The sequence below is a fragment of the Mytilus californianus genome, unplaced genomic scaffold, assembly GCF_021869535.1.
Source record: "Mytilus californianus isolate M0D057914Y unplaced genomic scaffold, xbMytCali1.0.p SCAF_9, whole genome shotgun sequence".
Lineage (NCBI taxonomy): Eukaryota > Metazoa > Mollusca > Bivalvia > Mytilida > Mytilidae > Mytilus > Mytilus californianus.
The window spans coordinates 32,749,149-32,771,804 of record NW_026262745.1 but is presented as its reverse complement, the minus strand read 5'-3'; the positions used below and the strand labels follow the sequence as shown (position 1 = coordinate 32,771,804).

At 32.7% G+C, this 22,656-nt stretch overlaps 1 protein-coding gene and 1 long non-coding RNA gene across 2 annotated transcripts; both read left to right on the top strand.

Moving 5' to 3' along the window:
* Positions 1-3,411: 3,411 nt before the first annotated feature.
* Positions 3,412-8,828, top strand: LOC127715122 (uncharacterized). The gene is made up of 4 exons (XM_052221166.1): positions 3,412-3,674; positions 6,374-6,589; positions 7,754-7,844; positions 8,643-8,828. The coding sequence occupies exons 1-4, from the start codon at positions 3,587-3,589 to the stop codon at positions 8,689-8,691; spliced, it is 444 nt and encodes a 147-aa protein (XP_052077126.1). The 5' UTR covers positions 3,412-3,586; the 3' UTR covers positions 8,692-8,828.
* A 1,821-nt stretch (positions 8,829-10,649) lies between these two features.
* Positions 10,650-17,263, top strand: LOC127715129 (uncharacterized). Its single transcript, XR_007988171.1, has 4 exons — positions 10,650-11,861; positions 13,550-13,606; positions 14,649-14,739; positions 16,902-17,263. It is a non-coding gene; the product is annotated as an uncharacterized LOC127715129 (long non-coding RNA).
* The last annotated feature ends 5,393 nt before the right edge of the window (positions 17,264-22,656 follow it).

Below are 22,656 nucleotides of genomic sequence, written 5' to 3'. Positions count from 1 at the left end.
ATTCTTAATTCGTAAATTGTCAATTTGTATATTGATGTTTTGTAACTTGTAACATGTCGATTCGTTAAATGTTAATGTGTGAAATGTCGATGTGTGAAAAGTCATCGTTGTATTATGCTAACGATCATCATGACGACGGATGACGCTCGGTTTCTCCTTCGGTGTATAAGCCTCCTGTAAGTAGGAGCACCTCCATATGGAATGTATACCTACAATGTAAGTAATTTAAATCAATTAAGTACAGCAAATGCGTCTAAATGAAAGCAAAACAAAACAATTGCATGTTTACAGGATCCCAGTTTTATTTTGTTTTCTAATGTGGTGTTTCGTTCGAGAACCGAAACTATGTAAAAATACATCCCGAATAGTCCAGTCCCTCCACGTAATCGATCTCTCCTAATTGCATGCGAGGTTAATGAAATAGTCGTTGGTTAGCGGAATATAACGACTAGATTATTCAGGTAAATAAAACAAGGAGATGTGTAATAAAGCGTATGATTGCCAATGAGACAACTATCCACCAAAGCGAAGTTCAAATAAAGTCGATGTAAGCAAGTATAGGCAACTTACGGCCTTCAACAATGAGAAAACCTAATACCATATAGTCGGCTATAAAAGGCTACATCATTACTGGAAAACCCAACTACTAGTAATAAATGATTTCTATTAATCCTTAAATGCTATTATCGGACCATTTTATTCTGACAGGAGGGGAAAGGGCTGACATAGCTTAGGTGGTCGAGTGGTCTAGAGCGTCGGTCGCAGTGCAATGCGATTTGGTGCCACGATATCTCAGTAGCATGAGTTCGAATCCCGGCGAGGTAAGAACAAAAAATTTGCTAACGCAAATTTACAGATCTAACATTGTTAGGCTGATGTTTAGACGGATAATATATATTAATATACATGCCTACTGAATTTTTCTGGTCAAGAAGCTTAAAAAATTCCGCTACCAAATTTCCGTTCTATAAAAATTTACAACCAGAAAAGACCAAAATATTCCCGATTTCCTCGATCCCAACAGCTGCTTATTACCCAGTACTCCAGATATATATGAACCCACCCAGTGCCACACCGCCTTATAGCCCGGCAACTTTACCAAATCTAATATGTTGTCGATCGGATCGTTAATTAACCGAAATGATTCACGATGTTAATCATTAAATCTATTTTTTTGAAATTTGCATGTCAAATAAAATTAAAAATAATTTGCAATGAATTTATAACAATATAATCCTAATATCCAATTGCCAAACTATGTTGTATTCCGCCTTGCTCTTCTGTCGAGCAGTCAGCCAGGATCCCAGGCTTCCATTTTACTCTAAAAATGACCCAAGACATACCTCTCGGGCCAACCCCAAATAATGTGCAAATATTGTCATGGAGAAATAAAATTAGTGGAAGCAAATTGGAGATAATTGCTTCTGTCATGCAAATAGCGAGATGGCGAGATCTTCTCTCTGACAAGTCAAAGGGGTAGGGCGTCACTATGGTTAAAAGTAGGTGTAGGTGACTCCTGTAGTAAAAAAAAACAGTTTCAAAGTTTTACGATCATGGTCATTAACAAAATATCCATGCAGAGGGGACACCTCCTAGTATATTTCGATCTAGTACCATGATCATTCTAGATCTGTATCTGTAGGAATACGTTGTGGATACCAATACTGGCTTTAATACAACGATAGAGAGAGCGCCGTCGATGTATTGACGGTGCACGAGAGCAGTTTCTGAACGGCTGACTGTCAACGCTCGGTGTGTGCACTACAGTTTCTTCAAGGTAGCTCCACTCGAATACTGTTTTTACGAAAAATGAGTCAGAATATTGTGGTATTTTGCTCGTCCAGATCTCAAAACACTTTGTGTAATTCTTGATCTCCATGTTTTTCAATCTTATTAAAATTAAATCTTGATGCGCGACATATCAGAACAAGAGCAATTCAAGGATTTAATTTTAATTAGATTGCATGTTTTTTCACAACATTTCTTGACTGATAATTGTTAAATCCCTTGGCAGCAATTTATTGTTCTTTTTGGACGAGCTTTTTTTTTTAAATTGTCTGGTTCTATAGCACTGAGAAACCAGCCCCTCGACCACCTCGACAGAAATATTAGCTTCTGACTTGAGCGTCTTGTCTAAATGTCTCGTAATTTCAGTTAAGTGAGCGTGTTTGAGACGCAACCAACTTCTCTGGATTTGTTGTCTACTGTTATAAATCTCGCAGGTTGTCGAACATGTAAAACATTTTTTATCTTCATAACTCAGGAGCCAAATGAATAAAGATTGTTCTTCCATTTGCTTCTTGTATTAAAAAATCATTTTCATATTGAGATTATGATATTATTTAAAGGAATAATGGGTGTCAACCCATTTTTCCCATTATAAATTTAGCCCAAAATTTGCAGCCCAGAACAATATTAGTATGAAACCGAGTCCCTGGTATACATGCCATATAAAACAAACAATATATTTATCTATTTGTTTTCTTTCATATGTATGTGCTGTACATAATTGATTTACATTACTTAGGTATATATTTCATATCTGGCGCGTGCACAAACGGTGCTCGAGGCCATAATATTGGAAAATCGAAAACCTAATTCAAACTTTTGAAATGCTGATACAACCTATATAGCTAAAATGATAAATTATTTTAGCATAACCCGGTCAAGGAATAAAAGCTATGTGTGAGAGAGATACATTTCTTAATTTTAAGCATTTTTTTAAGATCCATAACAGTGAGTTTCAATACAACAATTTCCGTATTTTCATGTTAGTACAGAAGAACTTCGCTGCCCTCACTCGACAAAATTCTTCATATTGTGACTCTCTGTTGATATTTCATAGTATGAATATGCAGAAGACCCAATTATTGGTTCGAACGTGAGTGGTTATAACAAATTAAAAGCTATCAAACGTATTTTGGTTGCAATCAAATGTTTAACCTTGAAGGAATAATATTTAGCCAATTAAAACCTTGAACAAATAAAAGTGAAACAAGTTGAATATTTATTGAAAGTAAATGACCAAACAAACAGACTTCTTATTATATGAACAAATTAAGTCAAGTTGGTCCCGATGAAGATATTTTATAATGCATTTAATTTTAATTTTGTTTTAATTGAGGTAGGGGCTAAATCATTATTTTATACAAATCTGCCCGATATGTATACGTCGATCCGTGCATGTTGCCAGATACGTGAATAATGCAAATGCACTTATTAGGAGTTTTTCACCACTATAATATGTTAAATTGTTATTTAAATCACCTTGAAGGGATAAAAGTAAATAGAAAATAAATGCCAAAAGGTCAGCATTTATATATTAAGTTTGATTTTGCTTTAGATAATTCACCGTTCGAACAATAGAAGAAAGATTTAAATTCTATGGTACATTCATATTGTAACATATACGGTTTTGTCATCTTATCCATATTCATTGCGTTAAACCGTTTGGTATTTCATATTATAATTTTTTAGAAATTTTCCTCGTAATGAGACTTCATTTATTGGAAACAACGAAAAGAATGTATCTAGAATTTTATTTGAAAAGGAAGTTATAATTTTGTCAATCAGTTATGGCTCTAATATGATGACTATGGATTTAGTTTATATGCCCTTTTCCCTGACATTACTTTCATCTACGTTTATAATAAATTGCTATGGAGATACAACAGGTACGTTCAATTAATATCTTACGTAAAATTTAAGTTCCATTAAAATCTTATTTCAAACTTAACTTCCATTGTTATCTTACGTCAAATATTCTACGTCAAAGCTAATTTCCATAACATCATACGTCAAACTTAACTTTCATTAAGGGCATACGATACAGTTTTCATCTCACGGTGATTTTTTTAACGAAAAATTGCGTACACTCTATTTTTCACAGAGTCAATTCAAATACAGTATGTAATAGAAAATATTTCTTCTTGTGCTACTTTTAGAGATAAATGGGGTCGAAATTTTAGATTCTAATCAAAACTTTGGTTTCTTGGAAATTTCAATCCTTCAGGAAGATACCTATTTTTTATTAAGATAAACACAAGCACCCAGATTTTTGTAAAAAAAAAACATTTGAAATATCTTCTTTACATTAGTATGCTCTATATTTGTGTAGCAATTTTATGGGAGTAATTCTTTTATATATAATCTTCACGATTTAAAAAATGGCTTGTTTACTGTTTATCTAATCTATCTAACAAAAAAGGTTCATCAGAAGGAATTGTAAAATATCTCCTTGTTTACTCCACAACAGAGTGCAGACTAACCTGTGTACCTGGAAAAGTTTAAAGGAATGGCAGGAAATAGGTTAAAAAAATCTGAATGCATTTTATGATTCAGAAAATTAAACACTTACATAGAATTTGACATTCCTTTTTTTAAGCCTACAGACGGTGATAAATTAAACAAACACATGAGTTTCATTCCAAACTTAGTTTATTTTGACACCTTCTGTGGGAACAAAAAAAAAGGAATCTCAAAAGCAAGTGAAGTTTATAGTTTACCAAAACATTAAATGCATTTAGAATTTAATTATCTAGTTCCTGTCATGCATTAAAACTTTTCAAGGTGCACAGGTTCGCCTGCACTCAGAGTGTATTTGTGGTGTAAATAAGGCCACATTTCGGATCTAGAGTTGCCATCCTTGACGCCTTTAATGTCCTTGTCTTCATAAACAATAATTATTGTTACGTAATAAAATTTTGCGTGCTCACAGAATACACACAGGACAAATTTGAACAGGTAAACAGATAAATGGTGAAGTAATTATAACTTCATCAAATAGAAATGCGTAAGATTTAACAACAATAAACAGTCCATATCAAATTAAGTGTTAAGGGGTAAAATGAGAGGTAGGGAGAAAATGCAATTTCTTGTTAATACTACAAAACACTCATCACCCAAACTTTTTGTTAGAAGTTCAAAAACCTATATGTCTGTATTGGCATCGTTTTTCCATCTCTCATTAGCGCATTTAAAGCAATAGAAAGTTTGGGCTTCAAAAGTCAACAAAATGATTGACTTAATACAGAAAATTAACCTTCTGAATGCGTTTATTTATTAAAATATAATAGACGGATACATAGAAAAATCATTTGCTCTGGCTTCCTTCACCAGTAAAAACGCCACTATATAGCCAACACTGCTGAAAGTGGCGTTAAACACCAATCAACCAATCAAACTTAAGTCTAATACATATCTCACATCAAACTTATTTGAAATAATTTTGGATTTATTTACATTAATGTGAATACGTTTATATTCTATATATGAAAAATAATAGATTTGGTGTATTCAACAATGATACAGCAACCAAACGACACAAAGCACCACATAATTATTACTATGTCACAAACCCTTAGGGGTGATTGGGGTGTAGAAATATGGTCATTCCTGGATTCGCCCGTCCGGCAGTAAAATCTTTGCTAAAGTGGGGCGTCCGTTTAATTGTTTGGGATGTATAAATACGCAGCCACGTCTGTTCGAAATGAGGACGTTAAAGCCGATGCCACGTAAAGGATGAGTGCCACGCACGCTTTCTCTACGTCGAAGAACCTTTGCGAAAACTGGCTAGGGGCCGTAGATTGCATGCTGTAAGGTACAATTTCTGTCCATATCCATCAAATTCCAAATTTCAGACCTTATATCCCTGTATACCTTTTTATTGTTCTTAGTGTTAATTTGTTCTAGTCCTGAATAGGCATGAAACAGTTGCCATTGAAAGTTGTGCAAACAACAATCACCAATCAATCAATCAAACAAATGCCTGAAAAAAACAGTACTGTTTTGTTTACTGGTGTTTATCAGGCTAAAAAAACTTATGAGCTCTAAAAACACATGGAGCTGTTGTACAATGATGAAAATATTGTTTAGTTATTCCGTACAATGCATTGGCACTCATACCACATCTTCTTATATCTAGTTAAATCAATTTTCATTCAATACTTTAATATAATAATTTGTTAACATCAGATTGTTATAACGAAAAATCCTTCTTCCGTATCTAACATAATAGATTATTCTAAATAAGTTTTAGAAAAGACATTGGATATGTACGGTTAGCGTAGGATCCATTCTGTGGACATTATTTTTTATGTGGTTACGAGAGTGAATTAAAATTAAAATGATTTTTAAAAAAAGCGAAATTTTATATATTTTTACAGGTTGATATCGTTTACTTAAAAAGCTAACGAAACAAAAAATCAAAAGTTTTTGTATTCCTAGTTTTCTATAAACAGAAAGAAAAAAAAGAGTAACTGCATTCTGAAATGCATTTATTATAAAAGGAATGTCTGACTTAATAAGAATTAAATTGATAAGCTTCTCTCAAAAATATTTTCATATTTTCCATAACCGTTTATTTTCTTTTCAGTTATTCAGTCTGAAACAACACTCACAATAACTGAAGCAACACTCACAACACTTGAAGTAACGCTGAATACAACACACGAAGCAACACTCACAACACTTGAAGTAACGCTGAATACAACACATGAAGCAACACTTGAAGTAACGCTGAATACAACACATGAAGCAACACTCACACCACTTGAAGTAACGCTGAATACAACCAAAGAACAGATAACAGGCATGATTTCCTACAGACTGTCAAATATGTTTTATAGGTTTTATTATTAATTTATTGATTAATTCATCTGTTACATTAATATTTGACTATTCAATATTAAGAAAATCTACAGGGTTAATTGGTTCCTATGCAACATACTGTATTTTCTCATACATGTGAACTATGAAAACACGTAACTAGAATCATGTTACTCCTATGTGAGATGAGAAGAGAATAACGGCTGTGATATTGCATTTTGAAATTCTGTTTCAAATGAAAAAAGCCATAACAATACTATACAATATCATATTTATAGGTTATGCCTTTGTGAATAGTAAAATAAATAAGGTTTTGTTTGCGTTCTTATGTCCTCTTTTACGGGGGAAAAAAAGCGATAATTTTACTTTACTATACTTAGACCTTATTTCACCCGTGATGGGTCTGTTTTATCTGATAAAATTAACAAAGGGAAAAAAATGTTATCTAAGATTTAAATCAATTAATACAGAGTTGAAATTAGTCCTATAACATATGACTTCACATTCTTATTCAATTTTTAACGTTTTCATTTTTATATTTTCATTTTTTAATGGGGTGCACATTGATAGTAAAAATATAGTCAATAAAAAAATTTAATAGCAAAATAAGTGAAAAGAAAATATCAGAAATGAATAGAAATACAATGTAGACATTAATGCCCCCGAGGTCATATGTTATAGGAATACGATCGAACCTCGATCGTGTCGAGGTGTGTTTCATTCCAATCTTGATTGACAAAGAATTGCCATTTTACCCGAAAAACTTTCTATGAATTTATGTTTTAGAAATTGAGTGAATCTATCTAAGAAATAAAAACAGAGTTGGGGTATATACATCACTATGAGACAGCAAAAAAACGAGATAAATAAAAAAAGACATCTGCGAGGTCATACTAATTTTAATGCTTGGTAAGAACAAAAAAGTGTATTTTTTGCATGTTTAAAACCATTACATGTTCATTTACAGTTTGTATAGCAACAATACAGACACTTTTAGAAAAATAAACAATAAACACACAGGTTTTATTTTGTATTCAAAATAATTGTTTAGAGGCAGTAGATCATTTAATATAAGAACAATAAAAACAAAGCTTTACATCCTTACGACAAGTATTGTAGGTAAGAAATATCATCCTTATTTATTCAGATGAAAGACCTGACTTTATATGGATAGCTTATGTGGTGGTGTGTGCTTTGCTGCTCCCATTAGTTGTTGTGTTTATTGTCAATTGCATAATGTAAGTCTGCTAGTCTATTTGACAGAGGAACTACTTTTTCAAATACAGCCGGTAACCACGCTTCACTTCTGATATATTTCAAGGTAGTTGTATAGCTCTCTTTTTGTTTACAGGGACTACTTCACAGGTTGATTATGTTTCTTGCTGAAAAGTATTATAAGGCTAGATAAAATCTGCTGAACTTGATCTCAAGTTTTTTAGCACCAAAAAGCAATACAATAGAGAACATATGCGGATTTAGAGGAGGCCATGGATCTTAATACATAATTGTTAAATAATAATGAGGAGATGTGCCAACTGATTGCCAATGAGACAACTAACCACCAGAGCTAAAACGCAAACACTTATTACAAGTCTCACTCCTAACGTTGCCTTGTTTTTGCCCCACCCCCTTTATCAAAATCCTAAATCCGTACCTTGAGAATTTCATATGGCTTTTTCAATTTCACACCGTATACACCCCGAGCCGCCAATATAATCACCAATGCTCTGTTCGAGGGATTACAATTTCTGGATTTACCTTCATCACGAACGCTCAGAACCAAAAATTTTAACGCCAAGGATGTATTAGTACAAATACAAATGAAGACCTATATGACCAAAAGGCGCCTAAAATAATAGCCTAATTCATATAAGGTCAACTTTGTCTGATGCAAAATATTGTTTTTTCTTATAAATATACTTATTTTAATATGCCTTATATGACTTTGAACTACCATTTGGAAATAAAAACATATATATATGACATTTCAAGATTATAAACATTATAAATGTAATATAATTATTCAATTATTTCAGAGTAAGGCGAGATGACAAGCAAGAAAAAGATACGCCTGAAAAAGCGTAAACATACTAGTGTAACGTAATCCAAATACTTTATTTACTTGGGTGTCTTATTTATTGTATTCATTTGTGAATGAAATTTTGGAGAATTTCAAATAGGTATTAAATAAAATCAAAATTTATTATTTTGTATAAATTTCATTGTTATTTGTGTTTTTTTTTTAAGTAAAGAACAAGATGCATAAAGCGAACATTTTGATTGGATTTTTAAACATTTTTAAATGAATCTAAACCAGTCATTCATTTGATTATGTCCCTTATAATATGCTATGCGCGTTTACTTTTTTAAATCAAATTGATTAACTGTTGCACACTGATCAATTTTCTCCATAGTTATGAATAAGTTTGATGGTAGTTGTCAAATAATCATAAAACGGGAAAAAGCATTTCAACGGGTATTCGTGAATATGCGCACGCATAAGCCCATTGGTGTCATATGAAGAGTTATCATTAAACGGACGATATAGAAAGACCAATTGAAATATTAACAGCTGGTGTTCAACAGAAAACTATCACTTTTAATTCTATTTTATAGAAATCTTTTCATGAAATTTTGTTTCAAAAAGAAGAAAAAGGAACCAGAAGACATCAAAGGGTCAAAAGGACAATCAAATATTTTAAGTCTGCCCAACGGCAAAAAGAAAAAGAAAAACGATGCACAGTCTACAAAACAAAGAGAATTAAAGATTCAGATTTTCGACCCTCTCTCAAATCAGCCGGGATATTTTAGGTGCTCGGGAAAGGTTAAGTAGATCCTGCGAAAAAATAGATGAAAAAATTAAGAATTATCTGACAATTTCAGAAAAAAACGTGTACCGCTATCAACCTATCTAAAGATGCTGAAAATGTCACAAATAATAACTTAAAAAGTATTTTCGTTAGATTATGTTTATGACCTGACAATTGTATGAAAACCTACAATTCAAAACTCAGCAAAACGAAGATAAGAAAGAAAAGGAATGAACACATAACTTTCCGAGTCTTGTTTCAAGAAAATCTTTTATTCTCTATACATCTCACTTTCATACCCTTTTCGTCACATGTCTTATAAATATAATAATATATAGCTATACATCTGTGCAGACTCGGTATTCAAGCACACAAACCAGAAACCAAACCCTCATATAGTGCATAGTCTTTTTTGTGATCAGCTAGATAATTCTTATCACTTTGTCGACTTAATTTTTAGTAAACCTTGTTTTTTTTTATTCGTATATGCGCCAAAAAAAATTATATAAAGGATTGATAAGTTTACCCGGATCGTAACTAAATTTCCGGGCTCGGTAAACAACATCACCGTAAAATTTAGGATGTGCTATTCTGTTTGAAATAAGTTAGGTCTATATTTCTGATAAACCTATAGGCTGTATTGCTTCTAGCTTGAAATAAACTATTAAACTTAGTGAATTAGCACTTTTACCAAATAAAAGTCAAACAAGTTGACAGATACACTGTGTGTAAATGGCCAAACAAACAGACTTCTTTTTAGAAGTTTTTCACCACTATATGTTAACTTGAATGTAATTAAAATCTCCTAACAGGGATATAGGTAAATAGAAAATAAATGAAATGCATTATCGTTTTTATATATTTAGTTTGATTTTGCTAGAGGGAATTCATTGTTTGAACAAAAGAAGACAAGTGTAAATTATATGGCACATTCATATCGTAATCAACAAATGATTATACGGTTTTGTCATCTGTTCCATATGGATCCAGCTCATTACCTTGAACCGGATTATTTAATTTTATAACTTTTGGAATGTTTCCACGTTAGAGCTCATTTGTTAGAAACAATGGAAAGAATATATTTAGAAATTTATTTAATAAGGAAGTTATGATTTTGTTAAATCAGTTATGGCTCTAATATGATGACTATGGATTTAATTTATATGCCTTTCTCCCTGATATTACTTTCATCTACGTTTATAATAAATTGCTATGGAGCTACAACAGGTACGTTCAATTAACATCTTACTTAAAATTTAAATTCAATTAAAATCTAAATTCAAACTTTGGTGTTAATTCTTTTATATTAATGTGTTATTTTTTTTTTCGCTGTATATTTATCTAATTAAAAAAAATGTGATTTCTTAAAAAAATTGGTTTAAATAATCTTCATAATGAAAACAAAATGTTATCTTAAAAAGAGTGGCCCATGTACTTGTTTTCAACTACTGTAACACTAGCCCGTCAACATTGAGGTTGTGAGTTCGAGTCCCGCATGTGGCAGGTGCGTTCGACGCCTATATTCACTGACTAGGATTGTCAGTTTTCCAACCGAAGGTTGGTGGTTCTCTCCGGGCACTCCGGCTTCCTCCACTAATAAAAACTTTCTGCAACAAAATAGCCAACAGTGCTAAAAGTCGCGTGTACACCAATCAATCAATCAAACTTTAGTACCACTGATATCACCCAACAACTTATCTGAAATTATTTTGCATTTATTTACATGACTGTGAAGACATTAATATTCTATATATGAAAAATAATAGATTTGGTGTATACATAAATGAAACAGCAACCAATCAACACGAAGCACCAAGTAATTATTACTATGTGACAACAAATTAGGGTAGATTGGGGTATAGACATATGGTCATCCCTTGATTCGCCCTTCCGGCAGTAAAACCTTTGCTAAAGAGGGTGTTCGTTTGGTTGGGTGCGATGTACAAATACACATCAATGTCTGGTTGGAATGAAGACGTTAAAGCTAAAGCCTTGTGAAGGATGAGTGTTACGCAGGATCTCTGTACGTGCGAAAAATTGCTGGGCTCCGTAGGTTGCATGCTGCAAGGTACAATTTCTTTCCGTATCAATCAAAGCGAAAATGTCCCACGTTACATTCCGGTCAACCTTTCTATTGTAATTAATATCAATTCGTTCTAGTCCCGCATAGGCATGCATCATTTGACATTGAACGTTAGACAAGCAAAAATCAATCAAGCAAGCAAGCAAGAAATTAATTAATTAATCTACTTGAAAAAAAAATTTGTTTACTGGTCTGGTCTTTATATCAGTAAATTCTTATATAAACAACGATTGTTTAGTATACCTATGTCAAGCTTTATATATACGGTTTTCGTCCAGGTTAAACTTTATGCTATATCATTACAGAAAGTTCCACTGTTTCCAGTACTACAAGCTACACAACCATAAATTCAAAAGTTGAAGGTATGCACTTCAATGCAATTGTAGTATACAGTTCTTTAATTTTTAGTAGGGAGATATGTATACATCTAGTCATAAATTTACACTTGTGTGTAAAAATCAACTTGGTTTAACATTTTATAGTGGTAAAAATTTAGACGGAAAAGGATAGGATTTAAGTCCAAGAGACATCAACTTTAAACACATTTGAAAACAGAAAAAAATTTCATGGAACAACATATGGTTCGTTAGCAATAATAAAAATAGGTGATCGAATGGTCTTGGTTTTAATTTTGAAATTATCAATTTCCCCCACCTTAGTAGCAATATACTAACATCACCTGCATATGGGATATACATTTCCCAACTCATTCGGTATTCCAGAGCTTACAGCTACTACTTAGACTTTATAAAACGTCATCAGTGTTTGAGCAGAAAGTTGATGAACCAGGGTTATTTCAAAGAACGTCTCGTCCTTTTTCTAGAAAAGTTCATCGGAAGATACTAAGACCTAGTTGATAAGTATTCCGTATCAAATTCACAAATAATACAGGACGGTCTTGATGTATAGATTCTAGGTACTGATGTTGTTTATGATCTTAATTAAGTGTTATATTGTTTGTCTTTGTATTTTATTTGTCTTTGTAAATGATTAACATATACTGTTTAGTCCATTTTGGTAATATCCTTTTGGCGTGGCTCGGTATTTATACATCCCGCCATTGTGTTATTGTGATTTGATCATTTTTTGTGTTCTTGTCTTTCATGTTTGCTTATGTGCTTTGTCTATATGCCATTTTGTTTTTCTTTGTTGACATATTTGTTTGGTTTTATAGTGATTAAGATTATAAAACACTGTTGACTGCTGTACCCCTATTTTTGACATTTTTACCTATTATGTCTGTTTGTTTTGTTCACACATTGTTGTCAATATAATGGAATTTTATACGACTGTCATACAAGTGAGAGGTTTAGCTAGCTATAAAACCAGGTTTAATATACCATTTTCTACATAAGGAAATGCCTGTACCAAGTCAGAAATATGACAGTTGTTTTCCATTCGTTTGATGTGTTTGAGCTTTTAATTTTGCCCTTTGATAAGGGACTTTCCGTTTTGAATTTTCCTTGGAGTTCGGCATTTTTGTAATTTTAATTTTTATAGTATTTTCTACAGTAATCATTATCCTGTCAACACAGAGTTTGTGAGTTCGAACCCTATTCGTGACGAGGTATTTTCATCCGGCAGTCAAATCTTTGCTTAAGAGGGGCCTCCGTTTGGTTGTGTGGGATTTATAAATTCGCAGCCACTTCTGATCGTAATAAGGACATTAAATACGATGCCCCGTGACGGATGAGCGCCACGCACGCTTTCTGTACGTTGAAGAACCTTTGATGTGGTCCGTAGATTGCATGCTGCAAGGTACAAATTCTGTCCGTATCCATCAAAGTCCAAATTTCAAACCTTACATCCCAGTCATCCTTCCTATTGTACTTAATGTTAATTTGTTCTAGTCCTGAATAAACATGAAACGTTTGACACTGCATGTGTTAAAAGCAACAATCAATCAATCATGGTTATCAATCAATCAATCAATTAATCCACTTAAAAAAACAGTACTTTTTGTTTTGCTGGTCTTTATATCAGTAAATTCCTGGAAGTTTTATATATACGGTTTTTAATCCCGGTTTTACTTTATGTTATTTTATTGCAGAAAATTCCACCGTTTCCAGTACTACAAACATCACAAACGTATATTCAAAAGTAAAAGGTATGAACTTTAGTACATTAGTAGTATAAAATTCTTTAATTTTTAGTAGGGATATATGTATACATCTAGTCATAAATTTACACTTGTGTGTATAAATCAACTTGGTGTAACATTTTTTATTAGTGGTAAAGATTTAGACGAAAACAGATAGGATGTAAGCCCAAGGGACATCAACTCTTAAACATATTTGAAAACAGAAAAAAAAAGCCATGGAAAATCATACGGTTCTTTAGCAATAATGATAGGCCAGTTTCTATTATTATACATTTTATAAAAATAGGTGATCGAATGGTCTTGGTAGTTTTTTCTACAGTAATCACTATCCTGTCAACACACAGTCTGTGAGTTCGAACACTGCTAGTGGCGAGGTATGTTCGACTCCGATCTTGATTGACAAAGATGTTTTCTTGCTGAAGGTTGGTGGATCTATTTAGGGAGCACCGGCTTCCTCCGCAAATAAAAACTGGTAGCCATGACATACAAAAATACATTTAATCAAAAATGCAAAAATTTAAGAAAGACTACCAAAATTCTGTCACGAACAAGAAATTTATTCAAAGACAAATATAATAGGCATAAACAAAGACGACCTATGGACATATTCATTATCGAAGTATTTCGTAAGTTGATAATAGTTTTGAATTTACCTTTATGTTTGTCTTTTCATAAAAAGCATCTATGATTATTTTTTATTCAGAAATTAAGTAAATCTTTATAGGAAATGAAATTAAATGTGGGGTATACATCAATGAAACAACACCACAACGATATGAATTTCCATAAAAGACATCTAGGCGACAAGTTAAATCTAATATGTCATTTTCTTGTAATATAAACCAAAAAATGACCATGAATGGTTTTTAAAGCAACAGTGTATAAAAAATTTAAAAAAAACAATAAGCTCGCTATACATGTTATGTATTCAGTATAATTATTTAGTATCAGTAGTGCATATAAGAAAAATAAAACAATAAGTTCAAGGGTCCCTTTACATACTTACGACAAATATTGTAGGGAAGTAATACGATTCTTATTTATTTAGGTGAAAGACCTGACTATATATGGATAGCTTATGTGGTGGTGTGTGCTTTATTGCTCCCATTAGTCGGTGTGTTCGTTGTCAATTACATACGGTAAGTATGTTAGTCTCATTGAAAAAAGAACTACTGTTTTAATACAACCGATAAACACGCGCGTCAGTTCTGTTATATTTCAAGGTATTGTATAGCTTTCTTTTTGTTTACAGAGATAACTTCACAGGTTGATTGTGTTTCTTGAAATAAAAACTTATTATAAAGGCTAGATAATGTCTGCTGAACTTGATCTTGAGTTTTGTTAGCACCAAAAAACGATACATATAGAACATAGCCTATGAAGCTAAATATGTGATTGTTAAATAAAAATGAGCAGATGTGGTATGGTTGCCAATGAGACAAATATCAACCGCAGAGCTAGAACGGAAATACTTTACAAATCTCACTCCTACCGTTGCCGTGTTTTGCCCCACCCCTCGTTCAAAATCCTGGATCTGTATCTTGAGAATATCATGTGGCTTCTTCAATTTTACAACGTATTCACCCCGAGACACCAATATAATCCCCAGAGATCTTTTTGAGGGATTATATTGGTTGTATTCCTGGATTTACATTAATCACGAACGCTCAAAGCCAAAAATTTATCTTGTTTTTTTTCTAGAGACAAACATATATTCATCAAATCTTTTATCACTTCCCTTCTACAACAATCTTAAATTGGGGATAGAATCAATTTTTCCTTAATTTATTTCACACCAGGGGCGTTTTTCAAAAGTCATTCAATCTTTACAAAAAAAAGCCATCTGATCAAAAGGCAGCCATGCAAGTTCCACAGGCACTTGTCTCTGAAAAAAAGAGACAAGTGTTTGTGCCAAGTTCATACAATGTCCACTTTGCCTGATGCAAAATATTGTTTTTTATGCTCCACCTAGGTGCATTATGTTTTGCGGTCTGTGCGTCCGTTCGTCCGTTCTTCCGTCCGTCTGTCTCGCTTCAGGTTAAAGTTTTTGGTCAAGGTTGTTTTTGATGAAGTTGATTCCAATCAACTAGAAACTTAGTACACATGTTCCCTATGATATGATCTTTCTAATTTTAATGCCAAATTAGAGTTTTGACCCCCAATTTTACTGTTCAGTGAACATAGAAAATGATAGTGAGAGTGGGGCATCCGTGTACTATGGACACATTCTTGTTTATAAATATACTTATTCATGTTTAATATGATTTTGAACTACCATTTGGAAATAAATATATATATACTGACGGACTTTAAAAGTGCAACAATAGCTTATTCTTTTTAATTACCATTTTCAAATATGATGTTTTTGTAAAGTAAATCTATAAAAACACATTTCATTTGTTACTTCATTGTTTAAAAAAAGTTTGCAGTTTGAAAGTTGAATTGATTTCGTCATTTTTAATGTTCAAATCATGTGGTATGACCTGAGACCCTGGTTTTCCTCTTTACAATGTATGTGTCACCGTTAAAGTTAATGACTTCCTGTAACCAACGCAAAAATGATTGTCAGAAAGGTCAACCAATTCTGTTGGGCATGTTTTGAGTTCTGTTTTGTACCTTCTGATTTTGCCCCTGTCCCACCCATTACAGTGTGTTTTGGCAATTATGGGGTTTAATTTAGTATTTGCGAAACATTAATGGCGTGAATCTGTCTGCCATGGCATTTGGCGACTTGATTAGCAGTTGACGTTGCGGTCGTAAACATGTCTCGCAAATGACGTTGCGTATTCAAATGTTATTGACGTGGCGTTGTCACTACATATTGATTAGGTCATGGATGGTCATCAACAAATCCCGTCTGCCTGTGCCGTTGTTGTAACGACAGTAAGACGAGTTCCTGACGTTAAATTGTCTTGCAACAGCACGTTCACGTTTTCTTGCCTACAATATTCTTATGGCCTGATTCAGATTTTCATTGCTCTGTCTCGGCAATATGGAGATGCAACATTTTTTCACTGATTTAATTGTGGGTATGGATTGAAAGAATTGTTTCACGAAGAAAAAACCCTAAAAGGAATCATTTATGGGTTTTTAATTTCGCTTTAAGAAATTCGTGCGACTTCAATGATCCGGTATGTTCGATTACCTCAGGTAAGTCATGATACGGAAAAGAATATGGTAAGCATGAATAGAAGTTATATTAAGATCAATCATGATTTGGTAAAAATAATCACCAAATGTGTGGTCCGTCAGTATGTATGTCATTTTAACATTCTAAATGTTATAATATTTATTGATTTAGTTTCAGAGGAGTAAGGCGAGATGAAAAGCAAGAAAAAGAACAATATTCACCGTACGGTGACCTATAGTTGTTAACTTCAATGTCATTTGGTCTCAGGTGGAGAGTTGTCTCATTGACAATCATACCACATCTTTTTAATTTTACAGATACGCCTGAAAAAGCGTATACACACTAGTATAATGTAATCCAAATACTTTACTTACTTGAGTGTCTTATTTATTGTATTCATTTGTGAATGAACTTTGGGAGAATTTCAAATAGATATGTATGATAATTAAAATTTATTATAATGTATAAATTACATTGTTATTTTTGTTTTGTTTTGAGTAAACAACAAAATAGATAAAGCGAAAATTCTGATATGCAGTTGATTTTTTTTTTATTTAAATGAATCTAAACCATTTATTCATTTGATTACTTCCCTTATAATGTGTTATGTATGTTTACTTTTTTCTATCTAATAGATTAACTGTTGCACACTGATTAATTTGCTCCATAGTTATGAATAAGTTTGATGGTGGTTGTCTAATACTCATAAAACGGAAAAAGCATCCCAATGGCTATTAGTGAATCTGCGCACGCATCAGTCCATTTGTGCTTATGGGAAGAGTTATCATAAAATGGACGATACAAAAAGACCAATAGAATTATTTGCAGCTAGTGTTCAGCAACAAACTATCGCTTTGAATTTAGTTTTAAAGAAATCTATTCATGGCATATCGTTTAAGAAAGAAGAAGAAAAAAGACAGAAGACACCAAAGGTACAAAACAAAATCAGAAGTCGTAAAAAAGGACTGCACAATGGCAAACAACTGAAAAACGACAAACATCAGTCTACTAAAACAAAGAAAACTAAAGACTCAACATCACAACAGTCTACAAAACACAGAAAACTAAAGACTCAGCATCACGTTCCAACCAAAAAAAATCATAGACAACAAAAATCATGGTGGTGAATTTAGGTGCTCCGGGAAGGAAAAGCAAATCTAGTTCCACATAGAAGAATGGATGTAGACTTAACAGACAATATCAGAAAAGTGTACATAACTTCTGTGTTGCTATCAACATCCAAAGTCGCTGAAAAATGCATTAATGATAACTTTGAAAGTAGGTCCATTTGATTCAATCTGTTTAATTAGATTGCATTTGATTAAACATATGACCTGATGAGTGAATGGAAACCTAGGATTACAAACTCTACAAAACAAACAAAAGAAAAAATACCATAACTTTTAGAGTACTTGTTTCCAGAATAATTTGTTATACCCCTTTTCGTTACATGTCTTATGAATGTATTGTCTCCCCAAAAAAATCTGTGCAGACCCGGTATTCAGACAGAAAACCCGCATATAGTAGACAGTCTTTTCTTGTGATCACTTAGTTAATTCTCATAATTTTTGTCGACGATTTTGAGTAAACCTTTGTTTTGTTCCATTTTCACTCCGTATATGGGGTCAAATAAAAGAAGAATATGTCGGCGGACACGAATGCCCCCGTTCAAGCTTTGCAACGAAATGGGACGGACAGACAGAAGAACGGAAGGACGGACGGTCAATGGTACTCTTAATGTTAGAAACAATAACATTTTTATTGTCTTACGATAATAAACTGATCATAGAAAGTTGGCTTAAAATTTTGTACATCAGAGACGTACTTGAAATATGTCAATGCTTTTTTTTTTCTCCATATGATACAAATGACAGACGACGTGGATGTAACATGAATGAAAGGATGATTGAAAGAAGGAATACTTTATTCTCATAAACCAAAATTTTGCAGGGAACATATACATATTAACAATATGCAAACATAACTTAATCGATATTTCATTGTGCATTATCGCCGCTAAAACAACTTTAAACCCAGTTTCATCAGACAGAAGGAAATAATATTTAAGAAATAAATAATATGTTTTTGATATTGTATAAATATATGGAAAACATATAAAGCAAAAAAGATCTGAAGAAACCAGCGACTGCAACCTTAGACTTCATACTATTTGAAAAAAATATATCAGCTGAAAAATAATCAAATGTCCTTATTATTTTTAACAATGGGTCATATACAGATGTATTAAGGTAATAATCTTAAGGAAATAATAGTCTTCAAGTTGTAGTGTCAACCCAGTGGTAGTAAATTCAACAGAATTAAATAGAATACAGACATCCTCACATAAAAGATATATCTATCAACTGTTTCTTAAATGTAAACTTTAGTCCAATACAAACTCAGTATCAGTTTCAGTAGCATCGGTACTTATAGATTTCGTGGACACTTTGTATCTTTGTAACTCCCATGCTACAACTCTTTTTTTGTAATTAAGGAATGGCAAATTTCTAGAAAATTTTAGTGCCCTTCTTAGTTTTTTGCTCATTAAAAAATAGATGACGAAATTAGAAACACATCCGACTACGGTTGATATTTTAAGAATCTCCATGATAATTTTCAACTTTCCCAGAGTGATGTCGAATTTCCCCCATACAATATTCAGTATGTAATTCATAGGTTCACTGTATGGGGTGATCCCTAGAATAAGATAGGAAAAGTGTTTGTGTATAGGTGGGATTTTACTTATGTCACACGAGTAGATGGCCATTTCATAGGAGCGTTTAATCTTTTCAAAATTAACTTTGCTGATATTGTTACAGATAATTATATCAATAAGTTTCGTCAAACTTCGTTCAGTATTATTTTTCATAAGTCCAGTCAGCTTTTGGATAATAGTTGTAACCATTTCTTTATATTCGGGATCAATCTTACTGGAAAGTTGCTTTCTGTAATCTTCATACGTATTTCCAACCAACGTATGAACTACATAATTTGTCCAAACGCTATAATTGTGCGACGAATCAATATCAGGTTGGCAAGACATACTTATATTTAAGTTTAAATCAGAGTTAACTTTTTGTACGAATCTGAGCTGCCGTCTGTCTAGACATTTCATAGATTTGTCGCTTATCTCATACTTCACTTTTTTCCAAACGATGTCTTCCTTATTCATATCAGACTTGTATGTGTTGAATACGGTAATATTGATAAGTAAACGCGGTATCTCGGATAATAAGAAAACAACAACTATGCACAAAATCAAGATACTCGATCTCCTTTTAGTTTTACACATTGGGAGTGAATCGTTTCTCCGAATTCTTTTCTGATAGCAAAGTATGAACGCTATATACAATGAAGAAATTGTCATTATAACTACTGCAGAAACCAGCAAGAAAAGAAACAAGAACGGATGAAACATCAATACATACTTCTCTAGTAATTTGTTCGGCTTAGAGACAAAACATGTGTCCTTTTCTATGGACCTTAGACGAACAACAAAAATCCTCGGTATATTTATCATCATCGAAGTGAAAAAGCAAATCCAACAAACAATAACTGATTTTCTGTTGGTGATGTTTATTCGAAATCGGATTGGAAAGGCTACAGCTAAGAGTTTCTGCAAACCAAGAGAAGCGGTCAATAACACGGATACAAGATGGAAACTGTCAGCCAGCTGAGTAGCACAATAGTGGATAATACAATAGGGATATTTGATATTAACTAAATTTGTAATATCACTCACTGTAAAATTTTTCTGTGCGCCCAGTCCAAAACCTACAGGTGTTCCTATTTGAATGTTGTCATCTGTGTTGGTTATCCCAATATCTCTAAACTGATGAACAAACAAAGGCACAAGTCCGTATGTACAGAATGCGGTAAGGCTATCCGATATCGCTAATCCTTGCAATAGAATTGTAACAGGTGTTTTGATTCGCTTGTCAAAAAACGCTACAAACACTATTATGTTCATCCAGATTGTCAAGTAAGAAATAATTGGACCAGCTACGATATTAATCCAGTAAGGAGTACGTTGAAAAATTATGAAAAACATTGTTCATCACAAAATAATACCGAATGTCTGCTACAAGGAGCTTTAAGGATCGAACAATATGAAAAAGGCAGCTTGAACATACTGATGAATTGAAGTCATTTGCTTTGACTTACTTTAACCAAATCTGAACATGTTGTATCATTCAATTTACCATGTTTACCTAAAATATGAAAATATTTTAAAAATGCTGCATCTTAAGTGATGGTTTAAACCAATTGAAATGAGATTGTGAAGGAATAATGTGTATGTTCATACAAATGAAAAAAATCTAGGAATCAATCATCTATAAATCATTTGTGAAATTATTTATTATCATTTATTTAGCGTGTATGGATGAGTGCTATGAACGTATAATTGCTTTTATTGAAATTTTTTTGTTTTTGTTATTTAAATCTACTATTGCTTAACTACACTTAATATTAATCGTCTTTGAAAATTATATCAAACAAATGTTTCGAATTCTTATATTTGTCACTTATAGAAGGTTTTAGATATAAAAAATGATGCCAACACAAACATACATGTATACATGGTATATGCACAAAAGATACATACCATCATACTGGAGTCGTCCGGTAAACTTATGTAGTCCATTGAAATAAATGGTGCGCTGTGGGGATGATTCTGTTGAATTTAATTAATCATATTTGTCATAGTAAGCTATAATGGTATTTTCAATGATTGTTCATCTGGACTTGCCTCCAGAAAGGATAGTTAAGACAGATGTTTCATCGAATACACAGGAAAAAACTTTCGACCTTATTGGACTAAATGACATATTAATCATATTAATTGCATTTTGATCAGATATGCCACGTGAAACAACGTTTCGTATAAGACAATGCTATCTCACTTTCTTTAATGTAACTATACTATAGACTTAATATTTGTGATGCTTTTTTAAAAACTATCTGTCTCTCTCAATATTTAACTAAAATATGAAAAAAGTATATTTTATTTTTTATGCTTTAAGTTAAAAAGCATAAACTCGACGAACAAACGAGGGTTTTTACTTATATAGACAGTGGATTATCCATCCTCGTCAAAATGAGGGCATTCCTTGGAGTCGTCTAGCTTAACTGCTTTTTCCATTTTTTTTTTTTCATTTTTTTTTCATTGTGTATTTCTAAAGACAGAGAAGTTACCAATGAGGCAATCATAAATCATAATACCAATTAAAGTAGAAAACACCAATGCATAAAAATAAAAACGACGAAAAAAATAAAAAAAACAATAACAAAGCATATCACAGAAAAGTAACGAGTGAGCAACAAGAACCCTACCAAAACAGAGTAAGCAGTTCCTTCTCCCCATTTGGCACCCGTCACGTTGTTCGTGCACGTAAAAATCCGATAAGTTGTATTCGGCAGTGCCACAATAGATGACAAGAGCACCGGGTGATGGATAAGACAAATGGAATATACACCAGGTGATCTGTAAAACCGATATTCAATAACGGTAAACTAAATCATGATGGCGTCCGTAAAATTTTCGAGGGGATGACTTCAACATTACCACTCGGAACCCTTGATGCAATAGCTTCCATGTAACCAGTTACCTCCTATCAAGGATACCATGACGGGTCACGAAAGTACTGAATTAACTGGTCAACTTGTAGATATATTTTCCAAATAATGGCGCTGCTGGAATATTCCTATACAGATATGGAAAGTTCATAATGGGGAAATTTAAATCATAATTTAGTGCTTGACCGACCTTCATTGTCAATCATTGGATGTAAGTTTTGATATGAGTCAGACTTAACTGTATCTGTGGTATCCTTTATTTCAAGTGCATTGGGATACATACAGACAACAAAGCCACCAAATTTGGAATTATTCAGTGAAAGGACATCATATAGAGGAAATTGAAGTT